The sequence below is a fragment of the Armigeres subalbatus genome, chromosome 2, assembly GCF_024139115.2.
Source record: "Armigeres subalbatus isolate Guangzhou_Male chromosome 2, GZ_Asu_2, whole genome shotgun sequence".
In the NCBI taxonomy this organism is placed as follows: Eukaryota; Metazoa; Arthropoda; class Insecta; order Diptera; family Culicidae; genus Armigeres; species Armigeres subalbatus.
The window spans coordinates 376131089-376147161 of record NC_085140.1 but is presented as its reverse complement, the minus strand read 5'-3'; the positions used below and the strand labels follow the sequence as shown (position 1 = coordinate 376147161).

General features: G+C 40.0%; 1 protein-coding gene across 4 annotated transcripts in view; it reads left to right on the top strand.

Moving 5' to 3' along the window:
* The window catches only part of LOC134213119 (protein quick-to-court), a 126190-nt gene that overhangs the window by 47818 nt on the left and 62299 nt on the right, over positions 1 to 16073 (top strand). For all 4 annotated transcript variants that reach the window (XM_062691739.1, XM_062691741.1, XM_062691738.1 and 1 more), the window contains exon 2: positions 1226 to 1881. In XM_062691739.1, coding sequence (XP_062547723.1) covers positions 1375 to 1881 — 507 coding nt within the window. In that variant the 5' untranslated portion in view covers positions 1226 to 1374. The remainder of the gene's footprint in view (positions 1 to 1225; positions 1882 to 16073) is intronic.

The window sequence follows — 16073 nt, the reverse complement described above, 5'->3', positions numbered from 1 at the left end:
TGATCAATAAAACGGACAACTGTGCGATATAAAATTTGTTCCGAAGTGCATTACACCATTTAATTGTACGCAAAACGAATATCAGTTTTCAACTGCCTAGCAGTAAGTGGTCCTCCGCTACACACGTACGCAGAAACGGGCCTTTTTCCAGTGAATGACGATTATCGTCAATTCAGTTATTCGAAAACATCATTTCGCTACTCATCGAATTATACGCATGGTCGCAGATGTGGGCAGATTCCGAATGCATTTAGGCCTTTCAACGAACACCTCGTGTGTCTGCTGTTGTAATCGAGAAAATTCAAATTTCAGAGGAAGTGTTGAAAGGAAAATGTACATGCACTATCGTCAGGAAATTTGAATTGGTAATTGGAAGTCAAATTGAGGCTCTATGTGCTGTTGCAATGATGGGAGCTTCAATTAATAAAAAGTATTACTCTTCGTCCAGTGCTATTCGAGAAAACGGTTCAAATCGCTTGTGCTCCGTAAAAAAATATAAAAAGTTAATTTTCGTTTATAAATATCAAAACTTAATAAACATCATCTCGAATTATTGAAGTAAATCGAATCGACTCTTGGACATTCATCAATTCATTTTAAATATTTAGGTGAAAATAAAGATATGTGAGTCTTTGTCGCAGTAGAAAGGCAGAACAATGACTTGTGTTTTTCTACTTAGTTTTGTCAGTTCTAAAGCTCAAGAGAGGCATAGACGCTTACTTTAATAATATTCAAAAAGTATTGTGATTGAAATGTGAGAATGAGAAAAACGTTTAACTTGCTGTTTTGTAATACTCAAGGCCTCAGAGTTGTCGAAAGAAGCCCTTCCCGACGATGACTCCCAGGTTGCATGATTCGCATAATTTTAAAACTGTATGCAAGATATCACGCGACTGACGAATCAAATCAGCTTTTAAAACTCCAAAAGAAAGAGCCACCTGTAACACTAATGTTGCAGAAACATCAAACCACCAAGTCTACAAACGAGTGCACGTGCCGTTGAACGTAATCGCCGTGCAGCGCTGTGAGATAATTATCAGAGGCATCATGCGTGCTTCTTGAGAAATCACTCAAAAGCACGCATCCACGCAGTTTGTTTGGGGCGTTTTTTGATCATCCCAATGCGCAGTTTTCCTTCGATTGACCGCCTTTTCATCAATGTGCTTCGGTGATAACATCGTGCTGTCTAATTTATGCATGTTTTCTCTTCTGTATCTTTTCACAGACTCATTAACCCAGACCACACTGCCAGCCCAATCAAAAAGGAACCACGCTTGATTTTCTAAATCCCACAAGCCTAGATGGTGTTGAGCAAATCCGACGAACAGGTGTCGCCCCGTGTAGGAACCGTACATCCTTGCAGTTTCCCACAAGATGTCCTCGAAACCGGCAACACCGCTCGAACAGCGGCGCGCTTTTCCGGGCGAAAGCGACAACACCCGTATCCCGGTGCTGTCACCGACCCCTTTCCGTCGCTCATATTCCTTGCGGATGCGCACTAGCCGGAGCTTCCATGACTACCAACATTACCGCGAGTGCGAGTGTGGTAGTGGAAATATGCATCATCCAACGAATTTGTCCGGTCCGTCGCCGTTGTCGTCCGTAAAAGTGAAAAATTCCCTCGCAAATGGGGGCAAATCGATCAGTCACCATCATCACCATCAGCGGGCCGACACAGCGGAGCCTTTCGGCGGTAAGTCGGGCACCGGCAGCAAGGATACGTCGCCATCGGCTGGCTGTGGTGGCAGTGCTCTGCTACCCAATGGCGTAATCGGACACGTCCATAATGCACTCACCGCGACGTCACCGAACTCCGGGCAGCAAAGTTCGTCCTCGCAGTCGACCCGCAAGAATAGTCTGCAGAAAAATGACCGGGGAATGGTAAGTGTGCCGATCAATCATCACCTGTACATAATTCGACGAGATGTAACATATGGGCCACAAAAATCACAAGAAAGTGCATCGTTATGTGCCTACCAATCAATGTAATGCCCAGCTGAGTCTGAGAATAGTGATTTTTTTCCTTGTTTGACCTATATATACATGGCGCAGTGCTATTATGGTGGACCGCCCACACAGAAATGCAAGGATAACCGTTGAAGTAGTGTTGTGTAAAAAGAAGATCATAGTGGGTGCTTGTGTTGAGTGTGCTTGTCCTAGGTACTAAGGGCATAGCTTCAAACAGCGGATAAAATCAACGAAAGCGAAGAATACACTGATGTTTGTTGCACTATTCGGAACCGTTTTGCATAGTTATTGTAACATCTAAGAAAAATCTGCATTTCGAATATAATCTTTGGATGCTTACCTGAAATATGTTCAGGATTCAGAACCAAAGACACTCATAAATGGATTACAAACTATAAATTCCCAGTTCAGTTATTGTAGTTATTATAAAATAAGGATGTGGCTAATAACCTATTCAGATTACGGCATTCATGGAAGATCCATTAATAACGTAACCCAAATAATGGTCGTTTTCAACTCCTCCTCCCCCCTATGTCACACTTTTTGTATTCATTTAGTTTATTTAGCTTACATCTAAACAGATAACAGTGAATTAACAATTTGACCCCACAATATACGGTTCAAGGCCGTATCTCTCCATCCTCGAATGTATCCGTATCCTAACGGAACTATCAATTCTATACTTTCGCCTCTAATTCTATCATGAACATGTACGTCCAAGTTTGGAAGATGATATTAGCATTTCCATATCATTGTAAATCGTTTAACTTCACGTAGAAGTAACACACACGAAATCATTAATTTAGTGTACTACCCTTGGTGGGGGCATCCATCAATTCAGCTGTTATTGGTCGACGGTACCTGCAGCAGTGCCTTTCTCTATTTTGTTCTCTCCGAGGCAGCCAAGTTGGTTGCGACGAGACGGACGCAATGAGAAAACAGAACTGTGCAATAAAAATCCTATTCGACTAAATGCTGATGTCATATTAGAAATTTGGAGACAGTACTCGTCGATAGCAAATCCTTCCGCACGCGATGGCATATGAGCAAGTCAAACCACCTTCCTTTTGCCAGTGGAGATATATCAGCTTCCACACTGATATTCTTCCCTCCCTTCATACGGGAGCTTGGCAGAAGGAAGGTCGTGTGATATGTGCCATCACAAATATTGCCCTCCACTCGCTTTCAAATCGACTTCTATAAAAACATTCTTCATGCCTGCCGTATCCTAATGAAACTATCAATTCTATACTTTCGCCTCTAATTCTATCATGAACATGTACGTCCAAGTTTGGAAGATGATATTAGCATTTCCATATCATTTTAGTTACCTTCTAGATGCTAAGTTCGCAATAGAGCTGGGGAACTCGTGGTTCATTCTTCTCCGCCACACACCGTCTTTTTGCACACCGTCAAGGATGGTCCTAAGCACCCATCTTTCGAATCCGCCTAGTGAATACAAGTCCTTCTCGAGCATGGTCCAAGTTTCATGCCCATAGAGGACTACCGATCTTATGAGTGTTTTGTACATAGCACATTTGGCGCGGTAGTGAATCATTTTTGACCGCAGTTTCTTCTGGAGCCCGTACTAGGCTCAACTCCCACAGATGATGCGCCTTCGTATTTCACGACTAACATTATTACCAACCGTTAGCAAGGATTCAAGGAAGACGACTTCATCGACCAGCTCGAAGGTATCTCCGTCTATCGTAACACTGCTTCCCAGGCGGGCCCTGTCGCGGTCGGTTCCGGCCACAAGCATGACTTTGTCTTCGATGCATTCACCACCAGTCCACATTACAGTTACGTCACGTTTCAGACGGGTGTACAGTTCTGCCATCTTTGCAAATGTTTGGCCAACAATGTCCATGTCATTATTGGTCTTCCTGGCATCCTTAACTTTCCTCAAGGTGGGGCTGATTGGCTTCCATCGTCCGCTGAACTGACGTCATCTCCTCCGCTGCCTTGACTTTCACTGCCTGTACTCTCAGCGCCATTCAAATGTTTCTCGTAGTGCTGCTTCCACCTTTTGATCATTACACGTTCGTTCGTCAATATGCTCCCATCCTTATCCCGGCACATTTTGGCTCGCGGCACGAAGCCTTTGCGGGATGCGTTGAGCTTCTGATAGAAATTGCGTGTTTCTAACGGCCCAGCTGTTCCATCTCCTCGCACTCCGCTTCTTCCAGGCAGCTTTTTGTATGAAGCATCTGAAAATGTTGTATGAATCGTCACACTTCTGACAACCCCTATAAGAGTTACGTAATTTGTGGATGTTCCTTTTCTTCTTCTTCTTCTTCTATATAATAAAATTGAAATGGTCTGTGTTCGTATCCGCATGGCATAACTCAAAAACGGCTGGATGGATTTTCTTCATTCCTTCAGCAGATATGTTCGTTATAGTTTCCGACGAGTTTAAGGTACACTGGGGGAAGTGTAAAAGGAAAAATCGATAGTGCATGTTTGAATTAGTGTAAAACCAGTTTAAATGATCTAAATGGGTTCAATCAAAATGGGCTATCAAAAACAGTCAATTTTGCACCAACTGTGCGGTAATTCATACCATTTTGGTCGCTTGAAATTTGTGGAAAGAGATTTAAAAATAAGGAGTTGTTTTTCCACTTAACCTAGTGGGATGGGGTAAGTGGAAAACCCATTTTACCTCGATCTTCAGTTGTGATGAGTAGTTACATATAACTAAAATCAATACAATAATTGCTCTGAGTATCTTTTGTGGCATGATTTCATTACCTTAACGGAATAGATACTCAAGGAATTCTCGTAATAGCTAGGGAGGGCTGGTTTTGCCTTCTCGAACACTAAGTGAACGTAAAATCTATATGTTCGCCCCAAAGATGAACTTTTTATAGGAAAAATGGGACTTACAGGGTTATAAACTAATCAACTTAGTTTAACGAATTGAGATGATGTCTGTATGTGCGTATTTGTATGTATGTGTGTGCGCAAAGCACGTTCAAAATTATCAGCTATTCTTAAGCACTTGTCCTTAACCAATTTGTTCGCAAAAAAATTGCATTCAACGGCGATACTTGTTATGAATAAAAATTAATGTGAATTATAGAATATATTTACCTATCAGTTCTATTTTTAACTTTTTTATACATTTTTTTCATATGTAAAACATGTGAAAGGCATCAATATCGATAGGTGGATTAATCAGGCATTTTCTCATTTATATTAGTCTAATCACCACTGGAATCACAATGATAACAAAGAAGGAACATATAAAGATTCACAGCTATCGAAATAAACCCTGGAGGGAAGAAAAAAATGCGTTATTAGAGCATTATCCACTTCCCCCGCAGTGTTTGATACCAGGGGAAAGTGTAAAATTTTCGAATTATTTGCTTTCATGGTACAAACTACTACATATTGAATGGGATTAGTTTAATTGTATTGTAATAGTAACCTGTGATATAAATTAACTTGAAAAAGGGACAATTGGTGCAAATAAGAATTGATTTTATGAATGCAAAAATCAACTTTTCGCGAAACCTTAAATTACAGTTCAAGCGTTAATCGTGTTAGTGTATGTATTATAAAAATTTCAACAGAGTATTAGTGTGAGCATCAAAGTATATTCTTGCATAATGTTATGATGTGGTAAAAACTGTAAAGTATGTACAATTCCAATTTTTCGAGTCGATTTTTACACTTACCCCCTTTTTCCACTTCCCCCAGTGTACCTTATATGATATTTCCTCATGCGAAAATCACGAGTATATCGTGAAAAACTAAAATTAAGATTCGTATGAAAATTTCGCATGGGCGGTTCCTAAAGCGCATTTCTGCCTACTATGCAGGACAACGTCTGCCGGGTCAATTAGAATAGTAATACAGTCGCCTCTCCACATCTCGATATTGAAGGGACCATCGAGATAGGGAGAGATCGAGGAATGGAAGGAAAATTGAAATGGGTACTAGATCCGAAAAAGCTCGTTTCTATGAAAAACGACAACAAAACAAATGTCGTTTCCTGTTGTTGATATGTTTGTTATTGTTCAAAGATGGTCTAGTAGCCTACAAATTTGAACATATCGACATAAGAACAGTGAATCCTGAACCAAATATGATCAGAACACATAGAGATAAAGAGATGTCGAGATAGGGAGGTTATCGAGATACAGAAGCCCAAATGTACGTAAATTGAAGGGACTAAGGAAACCATCGACATAGGGAAAGATATCGAGATATAGAACATCAAGATGTAGAGAGTCGACTGTAATTATCGTTTAAAATATGAGAAAGAAAATTGAATGTATGGAAGTTGGCATCAAGTTATTCTTTATCATCATAAATGGCGTATTCTTAATAGGCTATAAGGCTCCGATGCATGGCCAAATAACAGTATTACTGTTCTGTTTTTCCAAGAAAGGATTGATTTCTTATTAGCGTTAGCGTTAGCGTTAGCGTTGTTACAGTATACTTCGTAGATTGGACACTAGTGATACTCATGTTTCTTATGGAATCCTTATCCAGATTGCTATCGGAAATCAAGGTGGGGAGTTACCCTTGATTCCAATCTAAGATAAAAATGGCATAAGCATGAGGATTACTACTCCCGGCCACGCCCATCTTTACCGTAACTAGGGATAGGAAAGGAAATGTTGATGTAGAACTTACTTAACGAGAGGCCCCGACTTGGCGACGCCCTCATAAGTTCTACGGAGTTGGTGGTTTGGTAGGGTAAGGTAGGTCATGGAGGTTTGCCTCAAGCTGGCAATTCGACCCACAGACTATGTTGTTTACCTGTTTTTATTTAAACTCTTGCCAGCCGGCTGTCGAAAGAGTATGCTAATATCGATTTTATTTACAGTTTATTTTTAAATAATTTACAGACGATTTCTTAACCTCAATCTATCAACAACTATCCGTTGAACAAATCTAAATTTACCAAATTTGTACTTTCTGCTCAGTGAGCAAAACGATTCTTCTAGGTTCAACGAATACAAAAATCAAACCACGCCTTTTAAAGATAATTATACTAAATATTTTACAAAGTTTTATTTCAAGTATTTTCGCGATTTCTGATATAAAATTCAATAGCTCTGTGACGTAAACGGCCTAAATGCACCACCACCAGAAAATATTCATCACGCGCTGATCTACCTAAACACATATCACACATAGTAATAGAAATAGTACTTCCTTTTGCGTTGTATAAATATGTTGCATTTCACAAAGAACATGACTCTTCTTTTCTCCATTCCATCAAACGTTTCACTCAAATTTCAATGATTCACTTCAATTTCTATAATACACGTCACCGGACAAATAAAATAAAATAAATAAATAAATCAATAAATAAATAGATCAATGAATAAATAAATAAATACCACAATCACTCGCGAGCGCGTCACTTGTTTGGGGTTTTCTATACGGTAACAAGAAAGGATTGATTTCTTATTGGTAAGAAACTCTCTGTGAAGGGTGTAAATAGCGGGACCAAGAACTGTATCGAAACTGATACCACAAAACAGATAGGTGTCATAGAACAAACTGCAAGTTTCAAAGTAGGCTCTTTGTATATGAACAATCGACGAACGGCACTCCCGTATATCAAAGGCGAAAGAAAGAGACAGCAAAGCATGCGATGCTGCTCTGTCTTATGCGCGTTGTTCCGCAAAGCTTGACTTTCACCGCCAGGTTCGCTAGCGTTTCAAAATCAAGGAAGGACCACATTCTACGGCAATGATGCCTATATGTTATGTGCTGATACTGTATCCAGCTTTCCACGCTCGGTAATGGCGACTTATCGGTGCGTAAAAATCAATTGGTCACTGTACTGTTTGACACTAGCTGGAGGAAAGCCCACTGGCGTTCCTGGGTGAGGGGAAGGGAAAAAGGCCTTTTCGGCAGTGAGTTTTCCTCCAGCTAGTGTCAAACAGTACAGTGACCGATTGATTTTTGCACACCGACAAGCCGCCATTACCGAGCGTGGAAAGCTGGATTGCTTCTCAATAGTAATGGAGTAATTCGATAAAAAAAACTGCCAAACAAAATTGTTGTTCATTTTCTGTGCGATTCCATTCATGACACTGTGATTATCAGCCGAACGCCCTTCCACCAACTACACCAAATACGCTTGCCGTTTCAGTATGATGTTACGGTTTAATGACATTCTACCAAGGCACCAATGATTACTTTGTTTCAACATCTCAGGACTTAACCAAAAATATGTAATGACGATCATCGAAAAGCAATGGTAACTTGTTCGATAAAAATGCTTGCCAGCGTGCCAATCTCTGTAATGTGAATAATTGTGAATACCAGTTGACCGGTCGATTTAAAAAAAAACTTTTTGAAATTTGAACAGATCTATTGGACATGCATTTATAGGAAATACCTTCGGAATTCACCCAGAAATTGCTTCAGCCATTCAATCAAAAATTTCTCTAGGTTTTCCTTCGGACAATCCTTTGCAAATGAATTCAAAAAATCATTCAAAGAAGGAATTCTAAGAATTACTTCGGAATTTCCCTCAGGAATTCCTTTAGAACTTCTTCCTTCGAGCTCCTTCGATTTTTTTGGGAAGATCACTCGGTAATGCCTTCGTAAAATACTTTGAAAATTTCTCCAGATATCATTTCTTCGAGTATCATTTTGGGATTTTGTTAGGAAATTTATTTAAGAAAATTTCTTAAGGAATTCCTCCGGAATTCAATTCGGTAATTTCTTTAGAAAAACTAAAAAACAATTCTTCAGGAAATTAGTTTGGGAATTCCTTCGGGAATCCCTTCAGAACTTCGGAGAATCCTGTGTGAATTCATTTACGAGATCCTTTAGAAATTCCTTTGGCAGTTTCCTCGGATTACTTTTGAGGAATTCCTTTGGAAACTCTTTTAGTTTTTTTTTTTAAAATTTCGTTTGGAAATACGGAAAATACAGTTGAAGCAAAATTATAAGATTGCTAATGTCGCTCCCGTTCGCGTGACCAACACCAACCGACGTTGATGATGAAACTAAACATGTTCTACAACACGATGGACAATGAACGGACAAGTTAAGCTTATTGCAGCATATTTGACAAAAAAAACTAGCACTAGCGGCCTAGTTCTTATGCTTCTACTGGAAATACCTTCGGAAAATGCTTCCGAAATTCCTTGGATTTTTTTTTTGGGAGGGATTCAATAGAAAATTTGTTTAGGAAAACTTTAGAACTCAAGAAATTGTTTCGCATTCTTACGAATTTTGTAGAGATTCCCCAACAAACATTTTTTGCTGAATAATGTTCAATGTTGGTTCCTTCGATTATTTCTTTACAAATTTCTTTGAAAATTTTTATAAATTCCTTTAGGAATTTCTTCGGAAATTATTTCTGGAATTCATAAAGAAAATTCTTTCTGGCATTTCATTGGTAACTTCTTCGAAAATTTTAATTTTAATTTAATTTTAATTTTTTAGAGAATTTCTTTCAGCAGCTCCTTCAAAACTTCCTTTAAAATTTCTTTAGAAATTGTTTTCGAAATTTCTTCGGGAATCTATTTAGAAATTTATTTTGGAATACCTTTGAGAAATTCTTTGAAAAAATTCAAACAATTTCCACAAATCTTTCTTCTTCTTCTTCTTAGTGGCATTACATCCCCACACTGGGACAGAGCCGCCTCGCAGCTTAGTGTTCATTAAGCACTTCCACAGTTGTTAACTGCGAGGTTTCTAAGCCAGGTTACCATTTTTGCATTCGTATATCATGAGGCTAACACGATGATACTTTTATGCCCAGGGAAGTCGAGATAATTTCCAATACGAAAATTGCCTAGACCGGCACCGGGAATCGAACCCAGCCACCCTCAGCATGGTCTTGCTTTATAGCCGCGCGTCTTACCTCACGGCTAAGGAGGGCCCACCCATTCCACAAATCACTTAAGATTATTTTTATAAAAATCTTTTCAGGTTCTCCTTCGGGTATTCCTTAACGAATCCATCCGGTAATTTCTCTTGAAATTCCTCCAAAAATTGGAGAACCCATCTTGGAAATTCCTCCTGGAATAATAAAAGTAAAAACCAATTTTTTTTAATTTTTATAGCTGTTTTACATTAATTTCCAGGTGAAACAAAAGTGCCATATATAGACGTTGACTTTGTTGTACTTCTTCTTATCCAGCTTTCCACGCTCGGTAATGGCGACTTATCGGTGCGTAAAAATCAATTGGTCACTGTACTGTTTGACACTAGCTGGAGGAAAGCCCACTGGCGTTCCTGGGTGAGGGGAAGGGAAAAAGGCCTTTTCGGCAGTGAGTTTTCCTCCAGCTAGTGTCAAACAGTACAGTGACCGATTGATTTTTGCACACCGACAAGCCGCCATTACCGAGCGTGGAAAGCTGGATTGGCATTACATCCCCACACTGGGACAGAGCCGCCTCGCAGCTTATTGTTTATTAAGCACTTCCACAGTTATTAACTGCGAGGTTTCTAAGCCAAGTTACCATTTTTGCATTCGTATATCATGAGGCTAACACGATGATACTTTTATGCCCAGGGAAGTCGAGACAATTTCCAAACCGAAAATTGCCTAGACCGGCACCGGGAATCGAACCCAGCCACCCTCAGCATAGTCTTGCTTTGTAGCCGCGCATCTTACCGCACGGCTAAGGAGGGTCCCAACTTCTGTTGTAAGAGAAAGGCAAAAAAAAGAATCTCTAAAATTAATGTTAGGCAACGACAGGTATTTCCGTCCATCGTCGTAGGGGCTAAAACCAACGAAAGCAACGTACATTTGCTAGAACTCCACTATAGCAGAACGTTTCTCCTGAGCTTACGATTTGGTACGTATGAGTTATACAAAAAAGCGTCTCCTTTATTGGTTTTCGAGACTACGACGAACAGACGAAAATACCTGCCTTGTCCCTACTCATATCTTGGTTGGAACCAGTAGTTCTGCTGTCGTTTGAATTGGATTTGAAAACGAAACAGTACCAACTACGTCGGGAATCAGCTCTCTACTGTAGTATTTTTGATTTTCCCAAAAAGCCCATAAAACAGATTAGTGAAAAATATCACGGGCAGAAATCGGCCAAATTGCGTTTAAAAGGAAAGTTTGTTACAATCTTACAGTTAAAGTAATGAATCAGTAAGGTTGGATGCCAAGTTCTACCACCTCTAGAGAGGCGGAGACGAGCCAGCCTCGGGCTGCAAGTCTCCTAAATAAAGAAAAAAAAAACCTCTGGAGAGGGAGCTATATTATGGTTAGGCGTGCAATAAATTATACATCCAAGCCTGGTGCTGCGGACTCGTTCGATTCTTATTTTCAAGATATTTTGCTTGACACTCGCAAATTTCCTCTCAGTGTTTATTGTACACGCTACGATTTTCTCATATTAAATTATAATTATGTTTATCTTTTAAAAATTAATTTCAGAGATTTCGTACACTACTAAAAATCCACACATATTTATTGGCAAAAATCCATAGATTTAACTTATGATCTATATCAGCGCACACATAACCATTCTCCACGCGAACTACTAATAAAATATATATCCAAATAAACTTTATGTGTGGTCTCGAATCAGCAATTATTTAATTCATGTGTGGTTCTATATCGATTATATTAGGGTGGAGCTATTGCAAAAATTTATAACGGCTACACATATATCTGATATAGATATTTTTGGCAGTGTAGATTTACTGCATTGCATAAATTATTGTGCCGGTCGTAAAATTAAATCATGCTGTTCACTTATTAAAACTTCTCGATAGGTTTGAAATGAGACCAAATAATTGTGTTTAGTTCGAAATGAACTATAATTAGTATGAGTTGATTTACACGTGTACTCTCTCGGCTGTGCTCAAAATGCTCAAAAACTCTCTCGATGCGATGGATACTTTTTGACAGCTTGTTTTGGAGATTTTTTGACAATCGTTTTGACTCTATCCGCAGCTCCCAGCATCCAAGTAATTTGATACAATAGGAAGAAATTTCAATTGTTTTTCAGAAATGATAAACAGTTCTGTTCAGGGATGAATCGAAGTTCTACATAATTGAAAACGACGGGATAGATATTACGGTCTGATAATATTTTCTCGCTAAATTTTTGGCCGTGAGAAGGACCAAATTACTTTTATTTCTTACAGTGATTTGCTGTCCAACCAAAGTAAGCAACCAGGTAATCTCTTATTGGCGTATGACCACACAGATTTCACGTTGGAATGAGTATTCGAAATTAAGTTCGTTGACTAATCTGATTGGATTGGACCGTATATTTCATCAACTCGCAAAAGTAGCCCTAGCCTTCTTGATCGTGCACCTATGTCGATCTTGGTTCCGTCATTTAACGCTAACTGGCTGCCAAGATATTTACAATTTTGGACCTTCTCTACTACTTGTCCGGCTATTGTAAAGTTGAAGAGGTTGTTTGTGTTTACATCACACGATTTGGTCTTGTTGACGTTGTTGGTGAGACCCGCCATAGAGGAGCGTTCGGTCACGTTGTTCAGCTTACTTTGAATATCAGATGTTGCGCTAGTACACCAATATCATCAGCCAAATCGAAGTCGTTTAGATGCACTATAGTAATAGACTGCCAGAGCACCCCGCGGTTTGATACGCAGTCAATTGCATCCACAATGATCTCGTCGATGAGGTACAGTAGCGGAGATAGAATACATCCTTGCTTCACTCCAGCGACTACCCGGATGGCATTAGACAAAGCTTCGTTATGCAGGACTCGTAAAAGCTTCGTACTGCACTTCGATGAGGCTGACGATTTTTTCTGGAACTCCCTTGTGTCTAAGGGCGCCCCACAGATATTCAAACGATGGAAAGCTTTTTTGTAGTCAATTAATACCAAATAGAGGGACTCTTGGAGGTTGTTAACCCATGATGATACGGAGCGTGACAATATGATCCAAAAATGATCTTCCGGAGTGGAATTCAGCCTGCTGTTGTCGGCGAGTCGTGTCTATTTTCTACTGTATCAGATTGAGGATAACTTTGCACAGAACTTTGAAAACGCACAGTAACATGATGACCCGCTAATTGTCGCACACAGTCAGATCCCTTTTATCGTCGGATTCATCCTTGCTCCACTCAAGCGTCGTAAGATGTTATAGAGAAGGCGAATATCGCTAGTTGTTGTAGCTTTCTCCCCTGCGTTGGCCCACGCTTGCTAGTCTCGTCTGCAGCAGCGTTTAACTTCCTTCTCAAGAGTCGAATACCGTTGACGGGACTCGTACTTGGCTGCTCTGGCTCTTGTCCGCTCTATCACGGTCTTTTCTTCTCTACGCTCCCCAATCTTTCTCCAGGTTGCATTTGTAATCCACTCCTTACGCTGAGTGCACAGCTCACGCAGGTTGTTCTCACTTGCTTCGATAAAGGCATTCTTGATGGTCATCCACTCTCTGCTGCGCTGCCCCTTCCGGAACTTCTGCTGTGCAAGTTCCAAGATCTTCAACAAACTATCTCTTCACAGCTGGATTTTGACGTAGAACTACGTCTGTCTTTTCAATATTGGGGTACACTTTACGATTGCAAAAAATTGAAAAACGTCACGAAAATATGATAGACTTTGATCGTTAATATCTCAGCCGTTTCTCCATGGATTTTCAATTTTCTTCGACCATTCGATCAAGGATGAGTCAACGCTTCATGTACACTGTACACTGTACACGATGTACACTGAAGTCTTTTTTTACGCGGTTTTTTACAGGCATCGCTTTTTATGCGATTTTTTTCATTCGAATTTCTGGATTTCCGCGGTTTATTCAGACATATTTTGGGATTTACGCGTTCTTTTACGTTGTTTTAATTTACGCGGCCCATTTTCTCCGCGTAGAAACTGACTCTAGTGTGTTATAATATCTATATATGATAATGTTTACTATTAAAAACTTGCTAACAGTTTAGCACTCGGTTTCGGTGAATCAGTCAATCTCGTAAGTGCATCACAAACTTCTATGGAAGAGCACTACATTCCAACTGGAACTTGGCCTGCTTTTCAACTATTCTATTAACATTTCTTTAATTATTAACTGAAAGCTTCTTATGTCCGCCATTGCAGGGCTTTTAGCTGGTGCAATTCGTTTCTGCCAACTTAAACGTGCGTTTTCTCTCGAAAGCTTGGGGCGTTTGACGCCAGCTTCTTGCTTACGTCTATTGATGCCAATCCAGCTTTCCACGCTCGGTAATGGCGGCTTGTCGGTGTGCAAAAATCAATCGGTCACTGTACTGTTTGACACTAGCTGGAGGAAAACTCACTGCCGAAAAGGCCTTTTTCCCTTCCCCTCACCCAGGAACGCCAGTGGGCTTTCCTCCAGCTAGTGTCAAACAGTACAGTGACCAATTGATTTTTACGCACCGATAAGTCGCCATTACCGAGCGTGGAAAGCTGGATAGAGGAGCTCGGATATCTTCGGATATACCCCGTTAGGCATAAGTACGTTAGGCATAAATACGTTAGGCATAAGTATGTTAGGCATGATGAACTTTAGGCTTAACATACATTATGCCTAACGTCCGTTATGCCTAACGTCCATTATACCTAACGTCGCGGACCAGAATCTTCTTCGCTGCTGCAGTGAATGCGTTCTGGTAAACTTTCTTTGGCTCGTTTTTGCTGATTCGTAGGTTTCTGCCGGAGTAAACGCTAAGTCCGACGCAACTCACGTGAAGGAATAATTATTATTATCAATAAACTGTCAAACTTCTTTGTCGTGTCTACTCCGCATAGAATGACCACCAAATGCCGTTGACAGCCCATGGCTGTGGGCTTTTTTTGTAATGAGCCACCAGGGGCTTAGACAGACTTAGTGACGGGTGCTTAGTCTCTGTTCCAGTTTGCGTCGGCGAAGGTTGCAGCTGTACACTATCAGCCAGTGCAGGGGTCTGCGAAGCGGCCATGTTTCTGAGGCCAGCATCAAAATCATCGATTAATTTAATACGAAGGCGTAATCATAATCGTTGAAACCTGCCATTGAAAATGTATTTTGAATATCATGATATTTTGGCGAAGTAGAGCGCTTGGTGCCGATTTAAATATGAAAATTTATTAAAGACATCAATATTCTTGTTGAAATACACCTCGCATTCATACTTTCGCACAAGTTCTTGAAAAATGATTAAAAATAATTACGTCTATTTGGAAAAAATCACTTCGAAATAGTGGTTTGTTTACAAAATAGAATTGTCAGTGGGAAACCCAATTTAAATAGAACAATGGGAAACTCAAAGATGTTGGCTATTGTCAAACGTAGTGGGTAGGATTGGGGTTGCCAGATACCTGAGCCAGTGTTGTGCTTTTCAAATTTTAAACCAAATGTAATTAAATGTAATACCAATTTAATGTCAACAATGAAGTTCGGATGTTTGGCATTGTGTTTTGATATTATGTAGGAAAATAACTTCAAAAGTAGCATTTACCAATGCTTCGAATCGAGATACAATTATCGAACGATTCTTACTCTCTAACGAGTTCTTATCAATTGATAATTTGAATATGTGAACGCTTTCATCGGGAAGGTGTTGTTCATCCTCGATTATTTGAAAATTTTATTTTTATCTCCCTTTTCAAATGTTGGTCCAAAAATTATATACATCACCAGTTTTCGTAATGCTCACTCAATCTCAGGAGCATAGGATAAACAACAAAAGCAGATTGAAAAACGCTTGGTTTGGTCTCATCGCAAAGAATAGTCGAAAACCTGTACATTACATACAGCTACGTAGTTCAACGTCACCTTTGCGTACAACCCGATTGGGCTGCACCTTTGAGTTTTTTAGTCAGCGTTGACGCACCGTCCAGGTCTCTTCTCGCGCCGCTGAATTCGAGGAATGCGTAATCGGATTTCACCAATTTGTAGGTGATGGTCAGACGTGGAGTCAGCGCTGCATTTATTCCGGACATCAAAAAGGCTGCGTCTCCATTTTTGGCTGATGCAGTTGTGGTCAATTTGATTTTCAGTTTGTGCGTCAAGAAAGACCCACGTGACTTTGTTCACTTGTCGATGTAGAAAGAGCCATCCTTTAATCACCATGTCGTTATTGCCACAAGATTCTGCAAACAGCTCACCGTTTTCACTCATTTCTTTAAGACCATGGCGTCTCATGAAACGCTCATAGTCCGTGTTGTATGAGCCGATCTTCGCAT